The 26,592-nt window shown below is 37.9% G+C and overlaps 1 protein-coding gene across 3 annotated transcripts in view; it reads right to left on the bottom strand.

Moving 5' to 3' along the window:
- RB195_017223 (uncharacterized protein) overlaps nucleotides 1-26,592 on the bottom strand; it is a gene marked incomplete at both ends in the record, with an annotated part of 39,900 nt that overhangs the window by 1,166 nt on the left and 12,142 nt on the right. The window contains 27 exons of one of the 3 annotated variants that reach the window (XM_064184124.1): nucleotides 769-876; nucleotides 934-1,066; nucleotides 1,136-1,308; nucleotides 1,372-1,521; nucleotides 2,550-2,644; nucleotides 2,740-2,810; nucleotides 2,877-2,927; nucleotides 3,206-3,375; nucleotides 3,443-3,529; nucleotides 3,768-3,944; nucleotides 4,321-4,386; nucleotides 4,456-4,601; nucleotides 4,656-4,722; nucleotides 4,802-4,914; nucleotides 5,052-5,175; nucleotides 5,246-5,426; nucleotides 6,484-6,599; nucleotides 7,376-7,498; nucleotides 7,561-7,670; nucleotides 7,805-7,928; nucleotides 8,638-8,837; nucleotides 9,153-9,224; nucleotides 9,286-9,357; nucleotides 9,555-9,651; nucleotides 9,877-9,943; nucleotides 11,318-11,419; nucleotides 11,478-11,512. In XM_064184124.1, the coding sequence (XP_064040003.1) occupies nucleotides 769-876; nucleotides 934-1,066; nucleotides 1,136-1,308; nucleotides 1,372-1,521; nucleotides 2,550-2,644; nucleotides 2,740-2,810; nucleotides 2,877-2,927; nucleotides 3,206-3,375; nucleotides 3,443-3,529; nucleotides 3,768-3,944; nucleotides 4,321-4,386; nucleotides 4,456-4,601; nucleotides 4,656-4,722; nucleotides 4,802-4,914; nucleotides 5,052-5,175; nucleotides 5,246-5,426; nucleotides 6,484-6,599; nucleotides 7,376-7,498; nucleotides 7,561-7,670; nucleotides 7,805-7,928; nucleotides 8,638-8,837; nucleotides 9,153-9,224; nucleotides 9,286-9,357; nucleotides 9,555-9,651; nucleotides 9,877-9,943; nucleotides 11,318-11,419; nucleotides 11,478-11,512 (3,030 nt within the window). Of the gene's footprint in view, nucleotides 1-768; nucleotides 877-933; nucleotides 1,067-1,135; nucleotides 1,309-1,371; nucleotides 1,522-2,549; nucleotides 2,645-2,739; nucleotides 2,811-2,876; nucleotides 2,928-3,205; nucleotides 3,376-3,442; nucleotides 3,530-3,767; nucleotides 3,945-4,320; nucleotides 4,387-4,455; nucleotides 4,602-4,655; nucleotides 4,723-4,801; nucleotides 4,915-5,051; nucleotides 5,176-5,245; nucleotides 5,427-6,483; nucleotides 6,600-7,375; nucleotides 7,499-7,560; nucleotides 7,671-7,804; nucleotides 7,929-8,637; nucleotides 8,838-9,152; nucleotides 9,225-9,285; nucleotides 9,358-9,554; nucleotides 9,652-9,876; nucleotides 9,944-11,317; nucleotides 11,513-26,592 lie in introns of those variants that run through there. The other 2 variants (XM_064184125.1, XM_064184123.1) reach the window with 2 other exon arrangements.

Below are 26,592 nucleotides of genomic sequence, written 5' to 3'. Positions count from 1 at the left end.
CCAGTTCGCTGGCGCCACATTGTGGTAAAATGGGTTGGGGCGGATCGCACGACGCCGAAATGGTGCGCACCGGTGGCGCAAAGCTATAGAATGGAGTGAGACGGGTCCAATGGCGCCGCGGTGCGGTGATTCTAAGTGAATTTGTTAAGAAGCGAACGAAACGCTGTGAACCATTTTATGGTCATGAAAGCTGCGTTTCACCCGTACTGAACCGCATGTATATTTCCACCGCACGTTCGCCTTATCACGTTGTCAACATCCTTTCTTCAAAGATTGGCAACATGAATCAAACCAGCTGCTTGAATAGTGGCAAACAGTTTACATGATCTGATGAATGTATGTAGGTGTAAAGTCAAGTTTGAATACTCTCCGTATGTAGAACTGACGAATTTAGGAAGGGAAGAGCACCACGAAGTCATCACTTCAATTAATGATCTTTCGCGTATGCTCAAATTTCTAAAAGGAAAGAACGAAAGAAGCGTAGCTAGAAGAAATACAAATTTAAATTTCGGGAAAAATTCCACTACATTTGATTTCTATTGATAAGTGAAAAGGACGAGGCGTGCACCAGAAGAAGTCTGATGTCCGGCTAACATAGGATGTTCAGACTGGTATATAATAATCCGCAGTAACGTAAATAGTAGTAAATAAAGTAAAGAGATGAGTTTATATCAGGTGACCTGCTTGCAAAAAAAAAACAAGCATGTTAGACCGTGAACCGGAAAGAAATTGTGTGAGCGAGACCAAGCGGACTTAAGCGACACTTACACAGTCGGTAAGCGCAGCGTCGATGCCTGGTTGAGCTAAGAGCAGCTTAACGATATCCTTATGTCCGTGTTCAGCAGCGCACATCAATGCGGTCGAACCTTCCTCATCCTAGAAAAATATCTGGTCGATTATTGATTGGCCAACAATTTAATACTTAGTATGTACCTGTAAATTCACTTGAGCACCACACGCTAACAATAACTCAGTGGTGTTCTTCTTCCCGTGCGATACCGAAAGCATAAGTGCGGTTTGACCGTGTTGTGTTGCACGTGCGTTCACGTTGCCGAGTTGGAATAGTCTATAACGTGTAGTGGATACTGTATGAGTAGATATGCACCGTGAAAAATAATATAAAAAATTCGTTTACCGTTGAACGACCGCTTTCTCGACGTCGTTCTCCAATGAGCTGAGCGCCGCCAGCATCACAGCCGAATAGCCAGCACGATTCGCCAGATTCAGCTGACATTCGCCCGAATCGAGTAGCGACGATACGACAGCGAAATTTCCATGCGACACGGCATAATGTAGCGCTGTGTTGCCCTGAGATCAGGAATCGATTTATTGATCGGTTCTATGGGCGAAGAGAATGCATGTATCGCTCACGTTCTGATCAGTAATGTTGACGACAACTTTGAGAAGAGCTGACGAGAGTTCTCTGAGTTGTTCAATGAGTACGTCAACTGCAGCTGCTTGACTCCCTTTGCGTGCAGCACATTTCAGCCATTCATGCTGGACATATTTTAGTGCCCAGTCCTGGAAAATCGATTATTGATCTTTCACTATGTACCAAAGGGGAATCCTAAAGTTCAGGAACAGTCACAGCTGATCTCTTTAGATAGCAGGAAAGTTCGACGTTTCTAACTTTACGAACAAAAGTGGGCGTGCCCAACTCTGCACGAAAAGTCGAACAAGAAACTCGTCCAAGGAGTTTTCTGAAAATGAGTCCGAAGTTATTCGTCAATGCGCGAGGAACCAAGAGAGAATAAAGGAGCAGAAAGATTCGGGTCATTTTCTTATAACTTAAGCTGAAGCGAAATTTTTCGACATGCACAAAACAGAAGCGACACCTCCTGCAAGAAGTTCTTGTAGGCTGCAGGTCCCGCGCAGAGAGGCGGTCCAGACCGGCCTTGATTGGATAGAAGAGCTATGGACCCCCCGTGTTACACGCAGCAGCCACAGCCACTAATTAGAATTAAATTAGGTTGCTAATTAAAGCCATGCTAAGCTGTTTTGAAGAACCAGAGAAAACCTGACCTAACCAGAGCGGTTTAATTTTGAGTGGACGTGATTGGCTGGCTCCAACCACACGTAACTGGACCGATCAAATAGCCCGCCCATCGGTTGTGATCGGAGGAATCTTTGCACTCTGGTCTACAGTTAAAGGCATCCCCCCACGAAACTGAGGTGGTATGGATTTCAGGTGGAGTATTCAGTATTCGTATACGGGATCTTAGATTATGGAGAAGTGGGTGATTCCGTCCATTTCTTGCTAATTGGCGTAAAAAAACTGCCCGGAAAGTGAACACGGCTGGCGCGCTCCAATCGAACTCGTCGCAGAAAATAGCGCACCGGAACGCTCAAAGCCGTGTCTTCTGAGCCGTTTTTTACGGTAATTATGAAGAAATGGACGGAATCACCCCCTCTCCTTAATCTACGATCCCGTATACGAATACTCCACCTGAAATCCGTACCACCTCAGATTCGTGGGGTGATGCCTTTAATTGGCGGGGGAAGTGCCCACTTTGCGTCGCTGCCCCGCTTTAAAACTGTATGGTTCTTACCGCTGTTTCCGGGGTTATTGTACCGGGTTGGATCAAATGTGAGTTAAGACTCTCCATCGCTTCACGCATTGGACTTGAGATCTCGTACGGAGATTCTGGAAAAGATAAGCTTGAATATCTAACATTGCCGGGAATCTCATCACAGTCATCTGTCGGTCTGACAATCATAGTTCCTTTTTTCATGGCTCACCTTCATGATCGACACCGTCTTCATGCGTATCATAACTGCCTTCGGAATCGTCTGAATCTTCGTCAGACTCACTAAATGAGAAAAATCGATACGAATAAATCAATATTCCAGTCGTTTGTCATCCAATAATCAACTACCTTCCATTCTTATATGGAGAATACGGTACTTGCGCGTTATTTCGAGGCCACCTGAAATATTCAATGGTACGAATTAGCTTAGTTCATACACATGTAACCAACTAAAGCGGCTTAATTTTGAGTGAATGTGATTGGTTGGTTCCGACCAACTGTGATTGGACCGAGCCCATCAATTGTGATTGGAGGAGTCTTTGTACGCCAGTCTACAGCTGATTTGTGAGCCAGATGGGTCATTAGCGTAATGTGATTAGCTACGGACGGTTAATTCAAGTGATCTACCGTACGATCGGTTACTATACCAGTAAAAAAGTCTTCCAAATATACAGTACCTTCCAAGACTTCTCAATTCACTTCGCAACGGTGTCAGACGATCCGCTGCTTCTTCTTCTTCGTCCGGTGTTTCCGCACTTTCTGCAGGCAAAGCATATTTGCTAATTTTTGGACGAGGTATTCTTGCCGGTATTGGATCTGGCAAGTTGGACGGTGGTAAGGGAACTTCCTAAAAGTACAGTATTATTCGTGGGAATGTCCCAGAACTAACGCATGGCTCGCATTTTTTTGCATACCTTTTTCAGAACAACTTTGTTCTTCAATGCGTCTGCTGTCTCTCCCGATGGGGTTGTGGCTGGAGCACTTTGTGAAGCAACTATTGACTAAAAACTAGCTATTTATTGATTTATTGATTTTTAAAATGATTCTCCTAGATTACTTTGAAGGCCTACAAGTAGTAAGAAACAAACGACAAGAGTTATACTTTTCCGAAAAGAAAAAGTTAGAGCTGTGAATTCGCGATCATTCCTTTCTGGTTCTGACCACCACAAAAAGAAAAGAACGACGTTGTACATCGGAACTAACGTAGAACATAAAATGCACGTGTTCTGCGTCTCTAACCTTATTCTTGTCAGCAATGTACTCCAGATCGTCGCCCTTCTTCCTCTCAATGCGTGCGCTTCTTGACACTGCCGTTCCTCTCACAAATGGTTGCTTTTGTTCACATGTGAGCAGCTTCTTCACAGCAGCCGCTCGTGCCAAATCGAATTCTTTCGAGCGCAACTGGTCGCTGTCGGGCTGCAAATAGCTTTTTTTTTTGTTTAAATCAAGTATTATAGCAGTCCATTAGCGTTCAAGAACAAGCCAGAACAGCGTGCCAGAGAAGGCTGTAGCCTTAGAAAAATTGAGACAAATATCCTATGAGAACATCCCATAGGAACATCGCCGCGGACTGGTGATTGGTCGTTTTCGAAAAAGCCACACCCCTTACCAGTCAGGACATGTCGATTACGGCGTCGTGATTGGTCCATTTAAATGAGGTTGTTTTGACCGGTTTCATCACAACTAATTCACGTAACGTAATTTCGTCTGTTAGATTTCGCACATAACATCCTTCCCTTGCGTCTCTACCCATCATACTGATTGGTTGAGATAATTAAAATTCTAAAGATACCTTAAAACCTGGTGCATCGTTCTCATCCACCTCGTCAGGAGTCGCTTTGTCACATTCTATGCATACCTATATAAAAGTGAACGATCAGAGCTAAAAAAAAAATAAACAGACATGTGCATACGCTGCGTCTCTAACCTTATCTGAAACCGAACACGCGCCAACGCCCACGTTTCGAGTGAACGTCTCCTCACGTTGTTTGCATCGTGCACATTCCGAAACGGATAAATCTCCAACCATATCATCAGATGCTATCGACTCCCCGTTGGAATCTGCAGTAAGAACTTCAAACCGCTCCATATATTTCATGCATATCGATTGATCCACGCGAAATGCACCTGTTTCCGTCTGACATTCGGCGTCGCTAGACGCGGCTATAGCACAAAGATCAGCGGGTACAATCACCTGAATGAGAAAAATCAATTGATTAATTAGACTGGATTGAACTAATCAATGAGATCAGTGAACAGAGAATCGCAAGTACTTCTTGAGCCTCCTCTTCCGCTAACGTATCCGTTTGACTGGGAATATTACGGTAGTAGGTACGAGTTGTCATGGTCTCTTGATCCACGCTTACAGCAATTTTAGGGATCTCGTCTGTAAAAATTGATTGATTTATTAGCTTTCAAGCTAGCGTGCAATCTTCTACTGTAACTCATTTTTAATTAGAACGGTCAACTGTCACAAAATTCATGCACTGGGGGCGGAGTTTAATAACAAACGGGGGGACTCACCTTGATCCGTATTAACACCGAGATGTATCTTAGCTTGATCCTCAGTCTGTGAATCAATGTTCACTACATTTGGTTCGACAGTCACGCCCACTTCGGCCATAGTAGTAGGACTGGTTTGGCACTCCTGAAACGATGTAATTAACCGCGGCAAAAAACATCTGGACCTGGAAAAAGTCCGGATAACTACCACTAACCGCACTATTAATGTTGATATGCATTGCGTCCGCTCCACGTTCAACCGTTTCGTAACGTTCCGTCTCTGTTCCGATTGTGTACCATAGCGTTGGATCGCCCACCGCTACGTCTACTCTTTTGATCTCCTCTGTCCCAGTTCCAATCGATACGAGAACAGGCTTTGCTTCAGCTACTGCTAATCTGCGAATATTCAGGAATGAAAATTAATGGAGGAAGCACTTTGGAGGTTATACTCTGCTAGGTAGGAAAAACGATGATACGCGAGCGACATCAGGCGAGCGATGAACAAAGCTGACTACAGTACCCCTCAACAAGTCAGCTTGACCTCTGTTTTCTCAAAGGTTTTCAGATTTCAAATCCTATAACCTAACCCACCGAACTCACTACAGCTGAGACTCTTTCAGAGTGAGCGCGCGACAATAAGCGACAGTTAGCGACATTGAACTATAAAGAGTAACAGCGAGCGACACGATGCGACAAGGCGGTGCCGATCACCAGCGTAACATTTTCAAACAGAACTCAGAGCGATGTACCCACAACGAACAGTACAATATGTCGCTCATGAGCAGAGCGAGTCAAGGCGACATCAGGCGAGAGAGTATGTATGTAGGGTACCTACATTTAGGCGCAAGTTATTATAATCCTTTTTTTCTAGAATTTCCTTCGGTACCTCCACTGAAAGCTTTTAGAATGACCGTACTACTGCACCGTACCGTAGAACTGTAGATCGATGTACCGTGGTATTAACGCATTGACGACCTAACGCTTTTTTTTGTGTATCTGTCACTAATAGACCGTTAATGGACACGTTTGAAGAAGGAAATAATGATAAATAACGATAAATCCTCTAAGTAAAAAAACTTACGAAAACGTTAGGACAAAACGACAAATAATAATAACAACAATAGTACTAAACAAATAATAAATAATAATTATAACTTTTGAATGCCTCATCGGTCAACCACACCGTCGTCGAACGGTTAAGCACAAGATTTCAATGTCAAGAGGTGAAGCTAGCGAAATTGGAGGTAAAAAGACGCAACAGATGCCTCCAGGTTTTTACTAGACTTCTACCTCATAAAAAAATTTTGCAATATTCTTCTCCTAGTACTCGCATTTTTTAAAAAATAAAATTCTTTAAATAAAAGTTTGCAACTGATAGCAGTTTTCGCATCATTTGATTCTTCTTTGATTTTCGTTTTTCAACGAAATTTTGAAGATTAAATAAAAAAATTACCTTTTCAACAATTCTTGCACTTCTTTCCGTAACGGTCCACATTCGACACACGGTTTCGCCGGCGGTAGCGGACCAGTGCAAACACCAACGGTAGTCATCTGTTTGGGAATGAATAGCTGAAAATACCTCTTACAGGGAGGCAGCAAATGTTGTGAAGATAGCGCAGAGAAGCTAGAGAACAAGTGAACAGCTTAAATAACAGTTTTTGCGGGTTGTTCCTCAATAAATATGAGGATCACTACAGAGATTCAGCGATATTTCGTTTAATACCCTGCTAGGGAACAATTTTCGCAATAAAAAAGTCCTTGATCTCCATTGATTAGAGATCAGTATTTCTTTAATTGCAATTTGAAGTAATACAATTAGAAAATTACATCTTTATAAATTACAAAATCATATAAAATAATGCAATATTATAAATATAAATTGATTCAGTTATAATTGTAAAAGAAAACAAAACTATAAGTCATATGTTCATAAATTAAATATTTGAATGAGATTAAATTATAAAATTATGTGTTTGTAAGTAAAATTACATATTATATTATAAAAATTAAAATAAATGAAACTAAAAAAATAAATTTTAAAGTTTAAAATAAAATAAATTTTTAAAATATAAGTAAATAAATAAAATATAATAATAAATTTAAAAGTAAATATGATAATAAATAAATATGAAATGGAAAATAATATGTTATAAAATATTAGTCAATTATATTATAATTGTAGAAGACAACAAAATAATAAGTTGTAGATCAAATTATGAAATTATATGTTTGTAAATTATAGGTCCAAAAAAGGAAATTTTAGTGATCCGCATAAATTACATTACATAAATTACATCCATAGATGCGGACATCGCATCTGGGACCTCATTGGTCCGAGCACAAACCTTCTCATCTCCCGGTCGTGGTGACATTGAGGTCCCCTGCGTTTTCGCAAGCATTGTGTTCCCGTTATTATGTGTGTACGTAAATTGTGATGCAGATGGTAGAGGTGGAACCGCTTGTAATTTCTAAAAAAAAATCATCAGGTTTCGAAAAAGACAAATATTGCTGCTTTCTCTGCATCTCTTACCCTTGGCATTTTTGGTGACGCTGAATAATACCGTACTCGGTGCGCGTTTTGTGTGTCTGACACCGCATACTCTCTGCCACGTCTGAGACTAGCAAATTCCGTGGTGCGACCTGCAGGAAACATTGATTGCAGGCAATTAGGATTGAAAATTCGATCAATAGTCAAGTCTGGTCTCTTCCAGTAGAATCAATGGCTATCGATTGTTCCTCCCGCCCCATCAGCAACACGGAACAGAAAAACCAACCGTTCGCATTCAGTCGAGGTTCATGTGCCTGTGGTCTCTCCTCGACGGGAATTCGACGCCAACTATTGCTGTTGTGAGTGCTCGGAGGTTGGTACGATCGCTCCAAAGACGATTCGGAAACGAACTGAAAGGATTACTGTATGCTTGAATCATAAAAAGTGATTCACGTGATACCGAGAGTCCTCAACTATGTCGTATTAGGCGCTAGCTAAAGAAATAATTTTGAAAAAAAAAAACACTGAGCCCATATGACGGAAGGTTTGGAAGTGGCCTAGTAACTCTAATCTTGGAAGAATATTTCTTTTTGATTTTCGAAGGTTAGCCATTTCATATACGCAAAATTTCCTTCCGGTAAAAAAATTAAGGGGGAAAAAACGAGAACTGGTCCCCGGAACAATTTACTTGGAATCGATACGGAGGTGATTGGTGTGAACATAAGTACGCGAAACCCGCAAAGTTTGTCTACTTCTGAGATATCATGCGATGAGAAAAAGCAAGAGAGAGAGCATTAAAATGTGGGGATATTTGGGACGCAACGAAACAGCTAATGACACTAAAACAAATTTTTAGGTCAAATTAGCAATTTCTATGGACTAATATATCCAAACCATGCATTTCACAAACAGATAGACTATTGCTATTACTAGTACACAGACATTTTCTCCAGAGTCATTTTCCATAGACATTTTCCAGAGAGACACAAAAAGTACGTGAATTATGTCAGACGCGTCGCGGTCACCCCAGGACCCAGGTCGCAAGACTTTGCGTCGTCGCGTCATTTAAGCGTTGTTTTTGACGTTTTTCTTTTATTTCGTAAACTTATCAGACCTCACCTTCTGGTCCTTTTCCGCCTCCAATCGATGCGGTGTACGTGGCCGGGTTAGGGTGTTGTTCCCGTTGTATGCGGGAACACCCAAATCAATCGGGGTCCCAACACGGGATCCCATCCGTGAATGCAGTTCTCGATCGGGAAACGGGGATTCGGTGTTTCGAGCCTTGATTTCAGTGATCGTGCGACCAAGAGCGGTATAAGCTGAACGAGTAATCAATAGTAGGAGAAACTTGATAGTAATCAATAATTAATAGCGATGAAGAGCAACTGTCCGCAGCGCGCTCATCCAACAATATCAAATCTCTTCGGATTGAAAAGTGGATCGTTTGTTTATGCAGCCGATCATTTCGATACAATAGCAAGCAATAAAAAGTGCAAACTGCACTTACAGTACCCTGCGCAGCAAATGCCAGCCCGTCTATTTACTCTTCTTGCAAAAAGTGCTTAGTTCATTGTTATGGACAAATCAATGATGGAGTGGGACCCTTATCTACAGTATACGTAATTCACATGTACCTGATGTTGATTGCTTCGAGGGAGTGGCTCGTCCATTCGCGGTGGATCTATGTGGTGGTTTGGGCGGTGCGCCTAAAAGTATTGATTTTTTCGAATGATTGGTGTGTTGACGAAAATCAATAGCTGCACATACTCAAATCAAGAGCGAACGGACGTGAAGCTAACATAGCATTCGAGTCTGCTCGTCGATCAGGACCTAAGCCAACTGAAAATCGATAATTGATCGGTGATGACCAAATGTGGCTTTGAGGATCCAAGTAGGATCCCTCAACAGAGCAACACAGTTGAAGAGAAACGACACTAATTTGAAGATCAGTTCATCTCATCAGAAATACATTATTGATTGAAGGTGGGTGCCTGTTCTGACATTTTTCTCAAATTATTGATTTTCCTGGAAATTACCTGGTGAACTGTAGTACCCTGTGTAGTCGGAAGCGTAACCATTTTGCATCCGTCGCCCGCTGGGTACGGTATCGTGGTCGCGTGGTAGTGTACGATTCTGCAATTGCACAATTACCGTTCCCTGAATGTTAGTGAAACTCTCGAATTAATCGATTGATTCCAGGCTCTGACGAAGGCGAAAACGCCGAAACCTTAGCTTTTGTTTAATAAAGCAAGATCAATACCAATCTTGGCTAGAGCTCAAGAAAATCAATGGATTGATTGTTCGACAAATCATTATTGGACTGAATTGGAACTCTTGACAGCTGCTTTAAAAACTCACCACTTTTGACGAATGAGTAGCACCAAGAGCATCATCGAAATCGCTGAGGATGTTCTCCAAAGAATCACTAGAAAAAAGACGTTAATTAGACAGACGGACAGGTCAGACTTCGAAATATTGATTTGTAACAGTTGTCCTAAATTTAGCTACAAATAAAATTCGGAACTAGTTTTTGTTTTGGAATAATGCATTTCAGAATAAAAAAATTACTTAATATAAAACAAGTCAAAGTATGACCTAGAGCTCTGACAAACACAAAGCCGCTCTGAGTTCGTGCACGACAAGTGGTATATATTGATTTGTAGCTGTCTCAAACAAATTCAACGAAACAAATCACTTGAAATGAGAATAAAAAGATGTGAAAAGGAATGGCAGTACTCTGGAATAAGTGGAAGTGGTAGTCGCCCAAAATACATAAGGCATATAGGAAATAGCAACTGTTTCTGATGGTTCTACATTGGTGTCCCAAAAATTACGCATGACCGAGAAGCAGAAGCAGCAGATTTGTTAAAGAAAAGAGTTTTTAAGCATATCCCTGAACACGTTTCTACACTATATAACGACGATACAGTTTAAAATCATATGGAATCGTGATGGATTCAAAGGAGCAACTAATGCGCAACTTTTAAGACGCATAAAATGATTCATACCGTAAGAGAATTTATGATCCATCGCAAACCACTTCTTTTCTCTTTTTTTGTGCGCATTTGAATGGTAAATGATAGAAATCTTGCTTGAACGACGCACTGATGCACATCAAAGGCGCCATCCAAAAAAGGAGGACAGAAGGCAGAAACAGGCGTGGCCTATGCACCGTGAATAATCTTCAAAAATCACATGGAGAGTATAGGTATTGATCGTAACGAAACTTTCGCCAAATCATTCAGAAGGGAATGCGAAGGCGCCGTGATGAAACTGTTCCATGGAACCACGAATATACAACCAATGTAATAAAAATAACATGAAAATACAAATCTTAGACCTCATAAAAACTATTTCAGGACCTTAGGACGAGTTTTTACTGAGGTAGTTCAGATTTTTAGTTCATAGTCACATCTAAAAAACAAAATTGGTGATCTGAAATAAAAAAGGATCTAAAATTTAATAAAATTATGATTTTGAAAGTGCTGGAAAAGGATAACGACGAGTTTTTTAACGATAAATGTAGCTATACAGGAAGTTTTAATTAATTTATTTTTTCTGTGACCATTTCTAAAAATTCTGAAGAGGAAGGTTCGTACGAGTTATCTTGGGAACACCTTTATTAGGGTAATGGCTTATGGTCCATTTCTTCATTAATTTTATAAATTCTATTTTTTCCGGTCACCTTTAATTTACAAATAACGTTGTAGCCCTTCCTGGAAAAAAGAAACTCGACGGGAATTTTCTCAAAAAAAAATCTTTACGGGGGGCGTGGTTTACCCGTAGGCGGAGTGTATACCTGAATATGCTGTCCAATGGGCTCATCAACGCTCGTTCACCGTGTTTGCGACTTAACGTTGGTGTTCGATTTTGTCCACCTTTACGGACATCTTCAGCGTAGCTGACAAAATCGACGTCTATATGGAACCCGTACGGACAGCAACGGCATTTTTCCGCACGCTGCTGTCGCGTTGTCATGGTACGTTCGATTTACCTGAAAAATCGATAATTCGGGCAAAGAAACATGATATTTTCAGGAGGAATGCGGAAATAATTAAGTACGTTCACTAATAAATTCAGCATGGAACATGGTAGCAGAGCTGCGGTCCGCATCAATCAATAACGTACTCTTCGGTGCAAACATGTCAGCAAAGATTACCAAAAAAGACATTATCGATTATTGGGTTGCATTTACTCAGGGAAAAGTTTAAGAAAGAAATAGAAGGACGGATAGTCTAAGAAGAAGAATAAGTACGGACAGAAGCACAAATAGGGGAAATCGCATTAATTATTGATTAGTAGCGCCAGTAGCAATTGCAGTAGTTATTGATCGGAGTGGAGCGCCACGCCCACCACTCCGATCAATAACTACTGGAGGTAAACACCGTGATCGCCACTTTGTTTATTATCTTCGAAACATTATCAGATCGAGTAGATGACGAACAGAAAAGCACTCCTACATAAACAAAATTCATCACAAAAAACTAATTTGCTCCATATTTTCTAAATTATTGATTGGTTATCGATTATAGTACTGAAATCTTCTGCAAGCTTAAGCCAAGAAATTTTTTAAGTGATCAAAGAAACAAATAAGAGATCAAAAAATAAATAAAAAAAATTTCTAGCGAAGAGTTAAAAATAAGCTTAAAAATCAAAACATGGCTCTGTCGACCGCTATCGATTGGAAGCGTGGTTGCATGCGCATGCAACCGGAGAATCAATCAATAAATTAATAAGTCGGTCAATTATCCACATATTTACAGGATTTTGCGATAAAACCATCAAAAAAGTGCAACCATATCTAACTACATTTCGTTGACATTTATGACCAGTTTGTGTCGTGCGTGCACGTGCAATTCTGCAATTGCAGAATTTGCAAAAATTCCATTTTTAACTTGCGGACAGCATGAAGAGATAGGTAGATAAATACCCTATATTACAGATAAAGGATAAAAATAAAGACTCTGGCGTTAATCGATCCGCTTGGGACCCGCCACCACGTTCACTTCAATTCAGGGATCGTTTGAGGTTTACGAACGTGGAGCTGGCCTATACATTGACTTGCGGGGCTAACCGATGTGTCAAGTCAGTGTTTTTATCCCTCCAGACAAGTCTGGTACCAATTTATCGACCCCGGAGGGATGAAAGGCTTGGTGAGCAGTAGGGCGGATTCGAACCTCCGATCGATCGTGCAGGCAGCCAGGAACCTCTAACTGACCGCACTATACTCGCCCCCTATAACAGATGTTCCGCCTTAATTAAGCCAACAAAAAAACACATAAAGTAGACCCCACGTTAAACGACAAGACATTTTTTTTGCGGGCCATAAATAAGGATTCGGAAGCACTAAAACACAAACTGTCCGCATATCACACACATCGATACCGCCCACGCCTTTTATATTATTGAGAGAAATGACCGAGTTTCGCTGATTGATAGTGACAGTTTTCCGAGTAGGCGCTGATACCGCGTGAGGCGCCAGCAGCGTTCGATAAACACCCGATGACGTCATCGCCTTTGGGAATCCTTAAACTATCACCTTTCGACCTGCAAAAATACACTAGCGCTATAGAGCTTATGGTCATGGAGCGAAACGATGACGTCATCGAAATTTTCCATCGTAAACAGTTGTAGATGGTATGAGGAGAATAGAAAAAATGATTAAGAAAAAGGAAAAAAGTAAAAAAGAGAGATAGTGGGAAAGATGGACAGACAGGTGGGGAAACAAGGTCCCATAAAGTGACGCACGCACATACAAGCGCTTGGCCACAGAGAAGCAGACGACACACAAAAAAGTACACTAAAAATATCTGCCATGAAAAATATGTACTGTGCATAAAAAATAAAGTGAAATAAAATAAATAAAATAAAACGAGTAAAATGGAATAAAATGAAAATATCTATGCATTGGTGGAAAGATGCAAACGTAAAGAGAGTGAATAAATGAGAAGAGAATCATAGAGGGAGAGAAAATGAAGGAAAAAAAAACAGGAAGAGAGACGGAATGAGAAAAACAGCATAAGGATAGCAAACATCGGCGAGTAATGATGTAAAAATCTTTGATGGTGTTCTTTTTTTGATATTTGATCTGCGATAGACGAGTGGAAATTTTCAAACAAAAAGGAGGAAAATTGAAAAAAAAGAACGGTCTGAGCTTTAAAATAAAATTATGAATGGAGAATTTGTAGATGAAATTTTCAAAATTTTTGAAAAATCGAGTCATTCAAGTGAAATTTGAGCATCAGTTGTAATTTATATCTTAATTTTTAACTACTGTACCAGATTTATCCGATTAAAAGAGGAAATAAATATATTTTAAGAGAGAAAATAATAATGATAATAATTCCCAAAGAAGTAGAATGAAATGATAGTCGTAGTACACGAAAAACAACTAACAATAAAAAACAGCAGATTTTTGTTTCATCAAAAATTAGTGGAAAATAAAAATGCAAGGAGAACACCTGAAGACAAACAAGGTGACAATTGAGGGGTAGAAAAGAGCCGGTAGCGGTAATTACTGGTAGTTACAGCAGTTAAACTGACAACTGTGCGATGACTAAATAATTTCCGGAAAAAATTCATTGGAAATTAAGAAACGCAGACAAATCATCAGATGAGAATGCTGCAATGGACAAAAAAATTCCACAGAAAAAAAAACCGAAAATACAAACTAATTATGATGGAGTTAAGTAGGAGTATACTACCAAATGGGACCCAAACTAATTGAGAAAGGCAAAGTGAGAGCAGAGAGATGTTCACAGACCTAAGAAAAATTCAGAAAAAAAGTAGGATAATTTTAATAGAATATTCAATGAATATGTATATAAATTCTTTTTTAATTTCAATTTTTTTATTCAATTTATTTTTTATTTTTTTAATTCAATAATTTCATTTACATTTTTCTTCTTTTTAATATTTATTTATTGATAACTCTTAATTTGCTTTTAAACTATCATTTCTACATAATATTCTATAGGGTTTAGACATAAAAAAATATCCATTAAAGGCATCACCCCACGAATCGGAAGTGGTACAGATTTCAGGTGGAGTATTCGGATACGGGATCGTAGATTATGGAGAGGAAGGTGATTCCATGCATTTCTTCCTAATTGTCGTAAAAAAAAAACGGAACGGAAGATGCGGCGCGTGCACAGGGCTGGCGCGCTCCAATCGAACTCGTAGAAAATAGTGCTCCGGTACGCTCGAAGCCGTATCTTCGGTACGTTTTTACGGCAATTAAGAATAAATGGACGGAATCACCATTCTCTCCATAGTCTACGATCCCGTACACGAATACTCCACCTGAAATCCGCACCACCTCAGATTCGTGGAGTGATGCCTTTAATGGACGGATATGGATAAAGTGTGAGCGGACAGGAAGAGGAGAGGAAGAGGAGGGTAAACGTGCGAAACACATTTGAAGCGTAGATTCGTGAAAGGAACAATGTCCTTTCGACTTGTACACATATAAACAACAACGAAAAAACGAAAAAATTGTACTGATAGCCTGAGATATTGTTGTTTTGTTGTGAAGAGTCCACTTTTTGTTTTCTTTTGCAAAGCTGCCGTTTGACAGACAGACATGCGACTGCTGATAGAGCTGATAAAACAGACAATGTCCCAGGTGAGGTAAAAAGACGTTTCCTAAAATATCCTCTGCCTCCCAGGTGGTGCCATTCGAACTCGCCACAGTAGATATATTCAACTAGGGGATATTTTCCCGCTACACCTCGCAGGAGTATTCGGAAAGGTGCAAAATTCTTGGGAAGAACTAAATGGAACAAGATTTGAGAAGAAATAATTCCCTTAAGTGACCTCTCTACTATTCTCTTATTCAATATTTAAAGTTTTATAACATTGTTATTATTATTATTATTACTATTATCGTTGTTATTATTATTCGGTTTTGGTTTCAAAACGCGGAAGGCGTGTGGGACACGGTCGGTAAGTGGTCCGCTGTGGCCACACGGTCGATGGTTCGAAATCGCCCCAGTGCCAACTAAGCTTTTCATTCTTTCGGCGCAGATAAGTTGGTATTGGATTTGTCTGGGAGGATAAAGTAGCATTTCCGTTGCATAACATTTCAAATTGTCATATAAATGGCTGACAATTAACAAAATATGACCACTATTCGCGTCTGTCATCTACTGTTTACTTAATTTTTTTCATTATTTTATTTAAAGGGTGGCGGCGGGAGCAAGAGGTGCGGTTACAGTCGATCGAAGGTTCGAATCCATCCAAGTGCCAATCAAGCCCTTCATCCCTCCGCGGTTGATAAATTGGTAATAAATTTTATCCACCCAGACTTGTCTGGGTGGATAAAAACACTGACTTGACACATCGGCTGACCCCCGGAAGTCATTGTAACGCTGCACGCCAGTCATAAACCTTAAACGAACTCGGAGTTGATGTGGAACGCGTAGGCGTATCCTCGCAGGGATTCGTCAACATCCTGCTCTTTATTTCACTTCTAAAAGATGACAAGTACTAAAATAAGGCAATCGGTGACCCATAGATCCGTATAAATAGTAAAAATTGTTAACAATCTCGGCTGTTGCTTGACGTTGTCAGTCGAAAACTCGGACTTACAGGTCATTTAAATGCGATAAAATTCGCAGAAATAAAATAAGCATATTTCTGTAAATAATAAAAATAAAAATAATAAAATAAAGAAACAAATAATAGTAAATAAATAATAAATAATAATAAAATAAAAGTAGAAGTCGAAAAAAAACGAAGGTGAACGTTTGGAAATGATGAAGATATCATTTTCAGGATCTCGAAGAATTCTAAGGCTACAAAGCTGGTTTATTTTTGGCGATACATAAGAAATAATTGGGTTGCTTCTTAGAAGAAAAAAGACGTGAAGAAAATAGCAATTATATGTATTCAAAGGTACAGAAATGACTATAAAGTATTCTATAACTCCGTCAGCCCTCATCTGGAAAAAAATTGGGGAAAATCTGGATCTTACCACGTATGTGGTAAGACATTTGCGAAGCGAAATTATGTAGCTATTATAATTTTTCAAAAGAAAAAACCAATAAAAATTATCGAACCACCACCACCGATGTAAAAGTGTGGGGGGAAAATCGTAATCAATAGAAATTCAATGCATACGAAATCGTTCCATTAATTCCAGATGTATGCTTGAAATTCCGCATACATAGCTTTTTTTGTCATAAAATTTAGAGAAATGTGAAAATCGATTTTAAACATTACGGTACGCTAAAAAAAAGAGATTCCCGCATAGTCGAAATGGAACCGAAGCCCCTTACGTCCTCCCCCGCTAAACCTACGGACGTCATCTTTTTAGGGATTTTCCATGCTATGAAAAAATTTATCGTAATCTATCGAAGAATTACTGAAACCGTAGTGTCGGCTCGTCAAACGTTAATATTCCACTCTAGGGCTTCTATTTTCGGTATACATTAAATGGGTCAAGTGGGCAGGATTGACGCATTCAGGGTACATTGGCGCAAACTCCATTAATTTTTAAGAAGTGAAAATTCACACAAATTGAAGATATTTAGTGACGGCTCGGTGTTCGGCAGTTGAATTGCATGCTTATTATTGTTATTATTTACGGAAAAAGAATTATAGTGGAATGAACAGAGTGAAAGGTTTCAATTGGCGCTTCAACGTGATCCTGACGAATCGATATATTGATTTCCGCGCAGGCAAGTAAAAATAAGCAACAACCATTGGTTCATTGATGCTTTTTAGCAGATGCAAATAATTCTGCTATTGGACGAAAAATCTCTACCCAAGTGAGTGGGTCCCGTTATCGATTACCACCGATTTATTGATAGTCACATCGCTCCATTAATAATCAATAATGCATTCGTTGGCCAGAATTAGTGCTAAACTTGCACCAGACAAGAACACCATAAACATACATGCTAACGAACAAATAAACAATGATGAGCCGATGTTCCGAATCGTGTAAACAATATCGGCCGTCGGAAAGGGCAAAAAGAGAAGCGAAACCGAAGAGACGCAGAAATCCTCCACCGATTTTGGCACACGGCCAAAATCTTTCAACGCGCATTTGTGCAACGAGTTATCAACGTGAAAAGTACAATCCTATTATCGTATCAAAACTTTGTGAAATTGAAGGTTATCGTAATTGTATCGGAAAAGTTGTGAATTTAAATAAAATACATAAGGATGAGGCTAGAATTAGAACACTAGAGTGATGTTAGAGAATCAGAGTGTAAATAGCACAACAACAGATCCCACAGATCACATGTAAACATGGATATCAGCTTGCATGTTGAAGGATTCCAAAAAAACGATATGTCAGCAGTGGTAGGTCAGATCAGATCAGATCGAATCAGATCAAATCATTACGTAAGGGGTATCGGAATTTCCGCAGCACTTCCCTAACCTTCAGAGATGAGATGATTTTTTGAATGCTATGGAAACAGCATTATGTGGCTTCAAAAAAGACAACAATGATAAAAATACGATCATTCATAAAATCCAAAGAAGAGGATGCTGTAAACATTCCTGAACTCTTGAAACTTGAAAAACTTGAAACTGGTACTCTTGAAAAATAACAACAAATGCCCGAAAGATACTGCTGAACAAGGAAAATTAACCTGCTAAAATTTACGTTGCTAAAATTGAATTCGACTGATGAAAACTCAATAAAAACAGCCGTTTCTAGAAACGATAAGAAAAAGAAGGTGATCAGGACTACCGCAGACAAAAAATAGACTGGATCTCGTCGAAGTATGTGCATTTATGCAAGAAATTGGGCTTGGTCTTTCTTTTTTTTAGTTCTCAATGAAAATATCCATCGGTTTTGTGAAATTTCTCAAAACTAACGAAGAAAAACAATGAAAATATGAGAAATTAGAAGTTGGTACTTCAAAAACACTGGAAAATAATTTTCTTTTTTTTTCGAATCAGCTGTAGCAATATCGTAGAATAGAAATTTTCTCAGCGTCTGATAACCACCTCAGACTTCGACTGAACTCAAATGAAGTTTAGATGGTTGGAAGTATACGAATTCCAAAGTCCGTTCCTCATGAAATTTTTTGAGAGCTTAAAAATTCGAAGAATTTAAATTGCTGCCAATCTCAATTCCCCAGAACTTCATCAGCGCTGCGCCAGAGCCGATTTTCTCGGAAATTAAATCATCCATCACAAAATAACCGAAATTGAATTTAACAGAAAAAGTTTTCGGATTTTCCATTCGATGAAGTAGATGAAAAAGAACTTTAGTCTGCTCACTTTTCTATTCTCTTCAAGCAAAATATTAATTCCAAATAAATTTTAAATGAACAACATTGAAAACGAGCTCTAAGATTCGGGAGGGAAAATATTTTGCACTTTAAGAAATTAGGAAAAGTAAGAAAGTGAAAAAAGTAAAGAAAAGTCTTTGAGGAAGAAGAAGATCAGAATTTCTTCATTTCAAGATGTCAAACTCTTCGAAATTTAGAAAGAGGAGAAGAAAATGAAAGAGGAAACATTAAACGAGAAAATAAAAAAAAATTCTCGATAGAAATCACTCAAATAAAAAAAAACGAGAAAAGGAAAGGTTATGGTAGAAGATTTTCAAGTGATTTGATTCTTTTCCGAAAAAAAAAACTTCTCAGGCAGAGAATTTTCCTGGAAAAAAGGTCCCAAGTCAAGGATTTTGTTTTTCCAAAGAAACACACATATAGCCAGACGATCCGCAAGGAGAATATGGTGAAGTGGGCGGGGCCAGTGGCGACGAGCGGACACATTTCGATGATTCAAGTTTGAAATTGAATTACGTTAATCTTGTTGCAATTTCAGTGCATAAATGATGCGAATCGGATAGGAACAGATAAAGTGCGACTGGTTTCCATCGAAATGGCATCGGTGGAAATCAGTCGGTCGTCACATTTACGTCCTCCTCCTCGTCGTCGTCGTCGTCGTTGGGTTGGTTGGGACCTGGCGCGACAACTGCCATGAACTCTCGAAATTCTCGAAATTTAACAAAATGGGAGGAGTCAATGGAGAAAGAAGAAAACACCTAAAACCCTCTGCGTCTCTAACCTCTAGAAGAGTCAAGCGACAGTGGAATGTCACTTGTCGAGTACATAGAAGGTCTCAAGCACCACGCAACCTTATCAATCACAAAACGACACACGTTCCCAGAAAGAAAGTTTAACATAAGCGTGAAAATTATCAGAAATTATCGAACATAGAAACACCAGGACAGCTGCCAACACGGAAAGAAATAAAAGCATTTTGGTTAATTTGCAAAAAATCCCTGGAAATTTCCAAGAAAACTGAATAATAACCGAGAGAACGAGGCCGAGAGAAAGCTATTAAAGGACGTCGCCAGTCTTTTGTGGTTACCGATCGACAGCCGATCGTCCCCGTACGTAAGTACGACTGCAAAAGGAGCAACAGACGAAAAAAAAAGAGATGGTGCTGGACCAGAAAAAAACTCCACCACGGAAAACTCGTCCATCGGCCAGTCAAAGCCATTTCATCGAAAATCAAACAAACTGAGTGAGCTTTAAAGTGTCCGGGAAAAAACGTCATGCGGCTAGAGATCTGCATTGAATGCGCCGGGAGAACCAATTTTAGTCTCGTCTTACAAATACTATCTAATAGATCAATACAAATATAAATTGATCTTATCTAATCGATCAATACAAAAATCAATCGATATAGATCACATACGTGACCTTTAGGTCGTAGATCCTATTTTTGCCGCCTTCTAACACATGAAAATGATGTTTGAAGGAAGTTTTTCCAGACTCCTTCCCTTCATGAAACAACCAAACAACACTAAGGAAAATAAAAAACCAAATAAATTTTTTCATATCTCACCCCAACGGACCATGAATTTTTAATCACAAATGTGGAGAAAACGAGTATATATGGGAATAAATCTGTAGAATTCTGGAATCCTATTAACTATTTATCCTATGAAGTGGTCCTCATTTCAGATTGAAAACCCAACACAGAAGTCCTGATGCTTCTTTGGTTACAGAAAAAAAAACTAATACTTAGAGAGTTAACGCGATAAGAATATTAGCGTGAAATTCTCCAATCGTTGCTACCGAAACCGAAAAAAACATTTGTTTCAAACTTATACCATGGAATGTATCATATCATTTTATCTATTTATTTATTTATTTATTTATTTATTCAATATTCATTTAATTATTTGTTATTTTACTTCATTTTGTTATTAAATTAATATTTGTTATTTGGTATCATTTATATTACTATGGAATGTGTTGAAATTAATAATTTATATTATTATTGAATTTATTTAAATGTATTACACTGTACGTACTTGCTCTTGGGATAGCGTTAAGGCGCAAGAAATTTTACCGTGTTCTGTTGTCCCTCACGTTTCAACTGCGCAAGAAAATAAAATCATAGTACGGTAAAAATTATATTTCCCCGCTAATACATAAAAGGATCCTTCCGGTTCTCGACTACTGACTCATTGCGAACAAAAACGAGAGAAATGTGGAAGATTTGAGTTGATTCAAGAGATCGTCAAGTGACTAGACGGTGCAATTTTTACCGATGCATCATTTGTTCGCCGCGTTTCTGCCAATACACACGTTTCAGCATTATTTTTGCACGAGGCCAGAAAAAGAGACACTTATGATTCGGGGATATTTACTTTTATGGATATTTATTTATATTTCATTTTTATTTTTATCGGGATAGATACTTATTTTGTTCGCCAATCCGTCGATTTTAGAGGAGATGGAATTTTTTAATTGAAAAAAATTTCAGCGACTAGTTGGCTCGCTATCATGAATGGGGAGCTGTAACGACAAACAGAAAGAATGAAAAATTGTAAATAAATAGATATAAAATGAAATAAAATAAGTTGACAACCAAGAAGTTTACAAAGGAAAAAAAACAATTTAAGAAAGAAAACGAGAAATAAAAAATTCTCGCGAAATCCCCGCCGATCAATAGCCATTTTTTGCACATCATCGTCTTAAATACGTTTCTTCAAATTTCTATTCATTTCCATGGATTTCTAGTTTTTGGGAGCGGACTACCAGAGATCCGTAATAGCTTTTAAACCCGCATAACAAACGTGGAACAAACGAAACGAGAAACGTTATTGGAAAATATCCAAAAAAAGGTCTTTTTTCCATTTTTTTCCGAGACGGCGATGAAAAAAAAAACCATTCAAAGCGAGAAATGCGAGAAGAAAAACTCGACAAGAGAACAGGAATTGAATGCAAAACTGTGTTGTGCTTGAACAAACAAAGTGTTGAAAGTGTAAACAAAGTGAATCAGACGAGGGGAAATGAAAGAGGCAAAACCATCCAAAGAAAAAGTGAACTTTCACTGACTAAAGTCACCACTTTACAACGAAAAGTGAACTGGTTACTGTTTTAAAAGTAATTTCAAAGTGTTTAAGAGAAGAAATTTCTTCATCGTGGCAAAAACAAATCGCCAGTTAAGATGGAATGCACTGTTTCAAATAAACTTTGGTCCGAGAAAAATCCAGCAAACTGGAGACATCCAGGATTTATGGCGCCTTTGGGAGCACACACGCACACATACACACAATCGAAGCAACAAGTCAGACGATAAACAGAAAAACATGAAAATTTTGATAGTAATCATTTGCAAAAACAATAAACAAAAAAAAAAACATGAGAAAATTGTACGTGCACTGGGTGAAAATATATCGGGACAATATAAATAAAAATCTACAATTTTTCTGCGACAACAAGTCTCGACGAACGCGAAGATAAAACGAAATAAATGTCAGTCAAAGGTAATAAATCGAAAGAAATATTGTGTCGTTCAATAACGTTCCATAAATCATGAAGCACCTAACAGATACATACGCTCCCTAGTTCCTGAATTTTCAAATATCGAATTATTTGGGATAATTTTTAGTGGAGTGGTGTTGAAAGGAAGCCAAAAACGTGAATCTAGCTATAATGTAGATAAGTTGTTCATTTAACATAAATAATTATCATATTAATAGAATACCTGTGTTTTGTTATATAAAACATACGTAAATTAAAAATACGTAAATATAAACAAAAAAAACATACTAAGGATCAGAAAAAAATTAAGACACTCTAGTTTTCTAAAATAAAAAAAGATAAAAAAGTCTAAAATTGTTGTGAAATGATATGCGATGGTCTTCTATTACATGCTACGAAATTATAAGCTGCGACAATATTTCAGAAATTTTGTTTACTTTACATCCACGTATTTGTTTTTGTATTTATTTGGAGTAAAAAGCAAAATAGATAGTTGTAAACCGACAGTTTAAAAGTTTATAAAGGGATTTTCAATATTAACGAATATTCAATATTAATTTTCAATATTATTATTAATATTTTCAACAATATTAACGGTTTCCTCTGGATTCACTCCATCATTTTTCCACCAAATCACGAAATTATAGCATGAAATTTACTAAAGGGCTCCAAGATAACTTCTCCAAGGATTTTAACTGCCATTTCTGAGAACATCTACGTACCAGAAAGGCTTTCTGCATAGGAATAAAGCCATCCCAGTTTTCCTTCATATTTGAAGATTAATCATTTCCAGGAATTGATGCATCCTGAAGATATAGAATATGCACTAGGATCTATGAATATTTATGTTTATGGATGATAATTAAGCGAGATGTGGGTATCGCTGAAAATTTCCCATCACCTTAGGAGGAGACTCGATAGATTGGAAAACAGGAAAAAGAAAAAAAAAAGAAGGTGAGAAAGCAAAGAAACAGCAAAATTGAAATTAATCTTTGAAAAAACAAAAAGAAGGAAAAGAGAGCATAATGGCTGAGTAGCATCGCTACTTTCCTGCTTTGAAATTGTCCAGTCCTCCCTCGTTTTCAATAATAATTTTAATAATTTTTAATAATAATAAATATAATAATTTGGTCGAATAACAAATACTATATTATATTACTTTAAACAATAGAATATAAAATTAGTGGAAAAAATTAATATTACAGAAATGTAAACAAATCCAAATAATGTAAACAAGTTACATGTTCGTAAACCTCAAGCGATTCCGGATTGAGGTGAATGTGGTGGTGGATCCCAAGCGGATTGATTAACACCAGAATTAGAAACACTTTATTTATCCTTAATCCTTTATTCAGTTTCTTTAATGTGAAGAATAGTAACAGTATTATGATGCGTATAATATATAGTATGATAACAGTAAATAGTAGTAGCAAATATTATATTAATATTAATATATATATTAATTAATTTTATAATAATATTAATATTAAATTCATAAGAGAATCTTATCAGTTTTGTAACTTTTTTCTTCATTTTTTTTATTCAGCATACAGTAGAACTTCCCTATCAACCTAATATAATATAATAAAAAATATTCTACTATTTCAATATTTCCTTTATTTATCACCTCAGGGATCAGGGTCCCGCATAAATACCTAAATGTAGCACGCTTTCAATAGGATTACTTACTTACTTATTTATTTACTATCTTTCTTTTTTTTCGTTACGAATAGAAAGACTACCTGAAAAATGGAAGAACACCGTGGAAAATAAAAGTGAATACTTTTTAGGTTACAAAGGAAGTTTTTTCTTTATTTTTTCTTAATTCCGTATTTTTAAGATTTTAATTTATTTGAGATTTTAAAATTTGTTAAGATTTTTAAGATTTTTAAGTAAATTTCTTTAAGAAAAAATGGAAGAAAAGAGAGGATAGCGATGAATTTATGGGATTATCCAATAAAATTAAGAATATGGAACGAGTTACAGTACGAGTGACTTAAGCTTCTTTACCGTAACACGCAGTATCTTATGCCGTATCATTCCTCTTCCTTTCCGTCGTCGTGTTGCTAATTTCGCAAACCGGACGGACATGCAGAGACTGTAATCATAAGGCGGACGGGGGAACAAGAGTATATACATGCCGATACAGCAAATTAGGCTCCGAGCGCTAGGCTTATCGCCGAGACACCAACGCGCAGCAGCGGTTACGGTATTAAATTCACACCTCGTCGAGTGTGCGTAGCATACGATAAAATTAGCGACGACCATTTATCAGGGAACCCGGTAATTTCCTATTTTCAAGGAAAAAAACCGAAATCACCAGCAAAAAAAGTAGCAGTCACCGACATGGAAATCCCTCGAAAAAGACTAATTTTGTGGTGTTTAACAGATAGAGTGGGGAGACAACTCGTCCCACGGAGGCTCAAATAAACCACACCCATCCGCTTTCAACCAGATTCTAATCAACTGCAAATCAACGTGGCTTTACTGATTTCAGATCAACTTAACCTGACTTTAGCGTAACTCTGCATACATGTACATATTATTGCTGAAATGGACAACTGTCACAAATGCTCCTACCTTCGAGTAATATAACTAGTGGCTTGTAGTGATTTTGTGAATGTTTTAGCTGGTCCATCCATCTAAACTCGTCCAAACGATGGAGAACGTCCATCATTTACCAGCCGGATTCGTTTCAGGAGAACCAAGTCAACCAAAAAGCAGTTAGCAGCAAGGAAATGCCTCGGAAAGGCTAACTTTGTGAAGATTAGCTAATAGAAAGAGACAATTCGTCCAAAGAAGGGCCAAATAAACCACGCCCATCGTCTCTCAACCAGATTTTGATCTGGAAGTGGATCTTAACCTAGCTATGGTATTTTGATATCAACTTCACTGGAGTCCACATTGAAATATTATTGTTGCTATGGACAACTGTTACAAATGTTCCTCCCACCAAGCACTATAACTAACTAAGGGGTTTCGTAGTACTACTGATTTTGTGCTATGCTGTGCTGTGCAAACTCGTCCAAAAGAGGTGCCACGCCCATCGTTTATCAACCAGATTCTTATCAGGCGAACGAAGTCAGCGGAGCTATGCTGCATAGAGGTCAATTACGATTGGTATAGTTCATGCAGGACAACTGTCACAAATTCCACTGCGCTTCAAGTAGTGAGTGGATCTCTCTCTCCCTCTCTCAAGAGCGGATTGTTTAACGAGTAAATCACCTCTACACAATAATATCTCGATTGTAGACTCAGTTCAGCGTCTCGCACACACAAAAAATGAATATTGATCGGCAGCCTTTCTATCAACACGCACACACAGAACAACAGGGGAGGATTACGGTCGAGAGATAAGTGATAGGAGAACACAAAGGAGAAATTATCGGGGAAAAAAGACGATTCGTAGAAGGAAGAAAAAACGTTGACAAATTGAAGAAATCTGACATGAAACGACTTTAAACATAGGGTAGCCGAACCGAAAAAAAAGAAACAGAAAAAAATTGATACTTGCAAAAAGCAACGATTTTAAAATGAGAAGATAATTAATCATTTGCAATCCCGGAAAAAAATTAATTAAAATTACATGAAATAATCATATTAACTAAAGTGTTCCACTTACTTTATTTATTTCTTTATTTATTATTTTTTATTTATTTAGCTCCCTGTTTATTTATTTGTATTTGCATTTTATTATTGTTTTATTAGTTACTTTTATTGTTGTTGTTTAATTTTAAACAAAAATGTTAAAATCGAAGCAGAAACTAATTCCAGCACATTTCTGGCGGTTTTCAACTGCTTCAGCTGTTGGCAAAAAAATTGACAAACACCAACAAACAAAGCAACTGTTCGTGCTTTAAAAATAGCACTTAGCTACAATTGATTTGGAAAAAAAATTTTTAAAAAACTCGCTAATAGTCGCACTTTCCAGAAAAATACCTTTATTTATTATTGAACTGATTTTTAAAATAGCACCAAAAAACGAAATGTTGCTGTTAGCTGAGTTCGCAAAATATGTGAGTAAAGAAAAATAAAACAGAGAAATCGATTGATTGGAGAATGACAGAGTGCTTGGATTTTCTTTTCATCTGGGATTTTTCAGGTTAACATTTTTTTGGAATGATCGAAAAAACTGGAACTTCAGGCGGCAAGTAGAGATTCGGATAGAAAAAAGCGTTACATGGAGAGGAAAGGACGACGACGAAAAGTGCAACCAAATATGCCACTATAGAAAGCAGGTATTGATTGGCAGTAAAAATTGCTTTCAAAAAAAAAACACATAGTACGTATGCACCATATTTGTCGATTAGCAATATTAATAGAT

This window comes from Necator americanus, chromosome II, assembly GCF_031761385.1.
Source record: "Necator americanus strain Aroian chromosome II, whole genome shotgun sequence".
NCBI classification, from domain to species: domain Eukaryota; kingdom Metazoa; phylum Nematoda; class Chromadorea; order Rhabditida; family Ancylostomatidae; genus Necator; species Necator americanus.
This window is presented reverse-complemented; position numbering and strand designations above follow the sequence as displayed.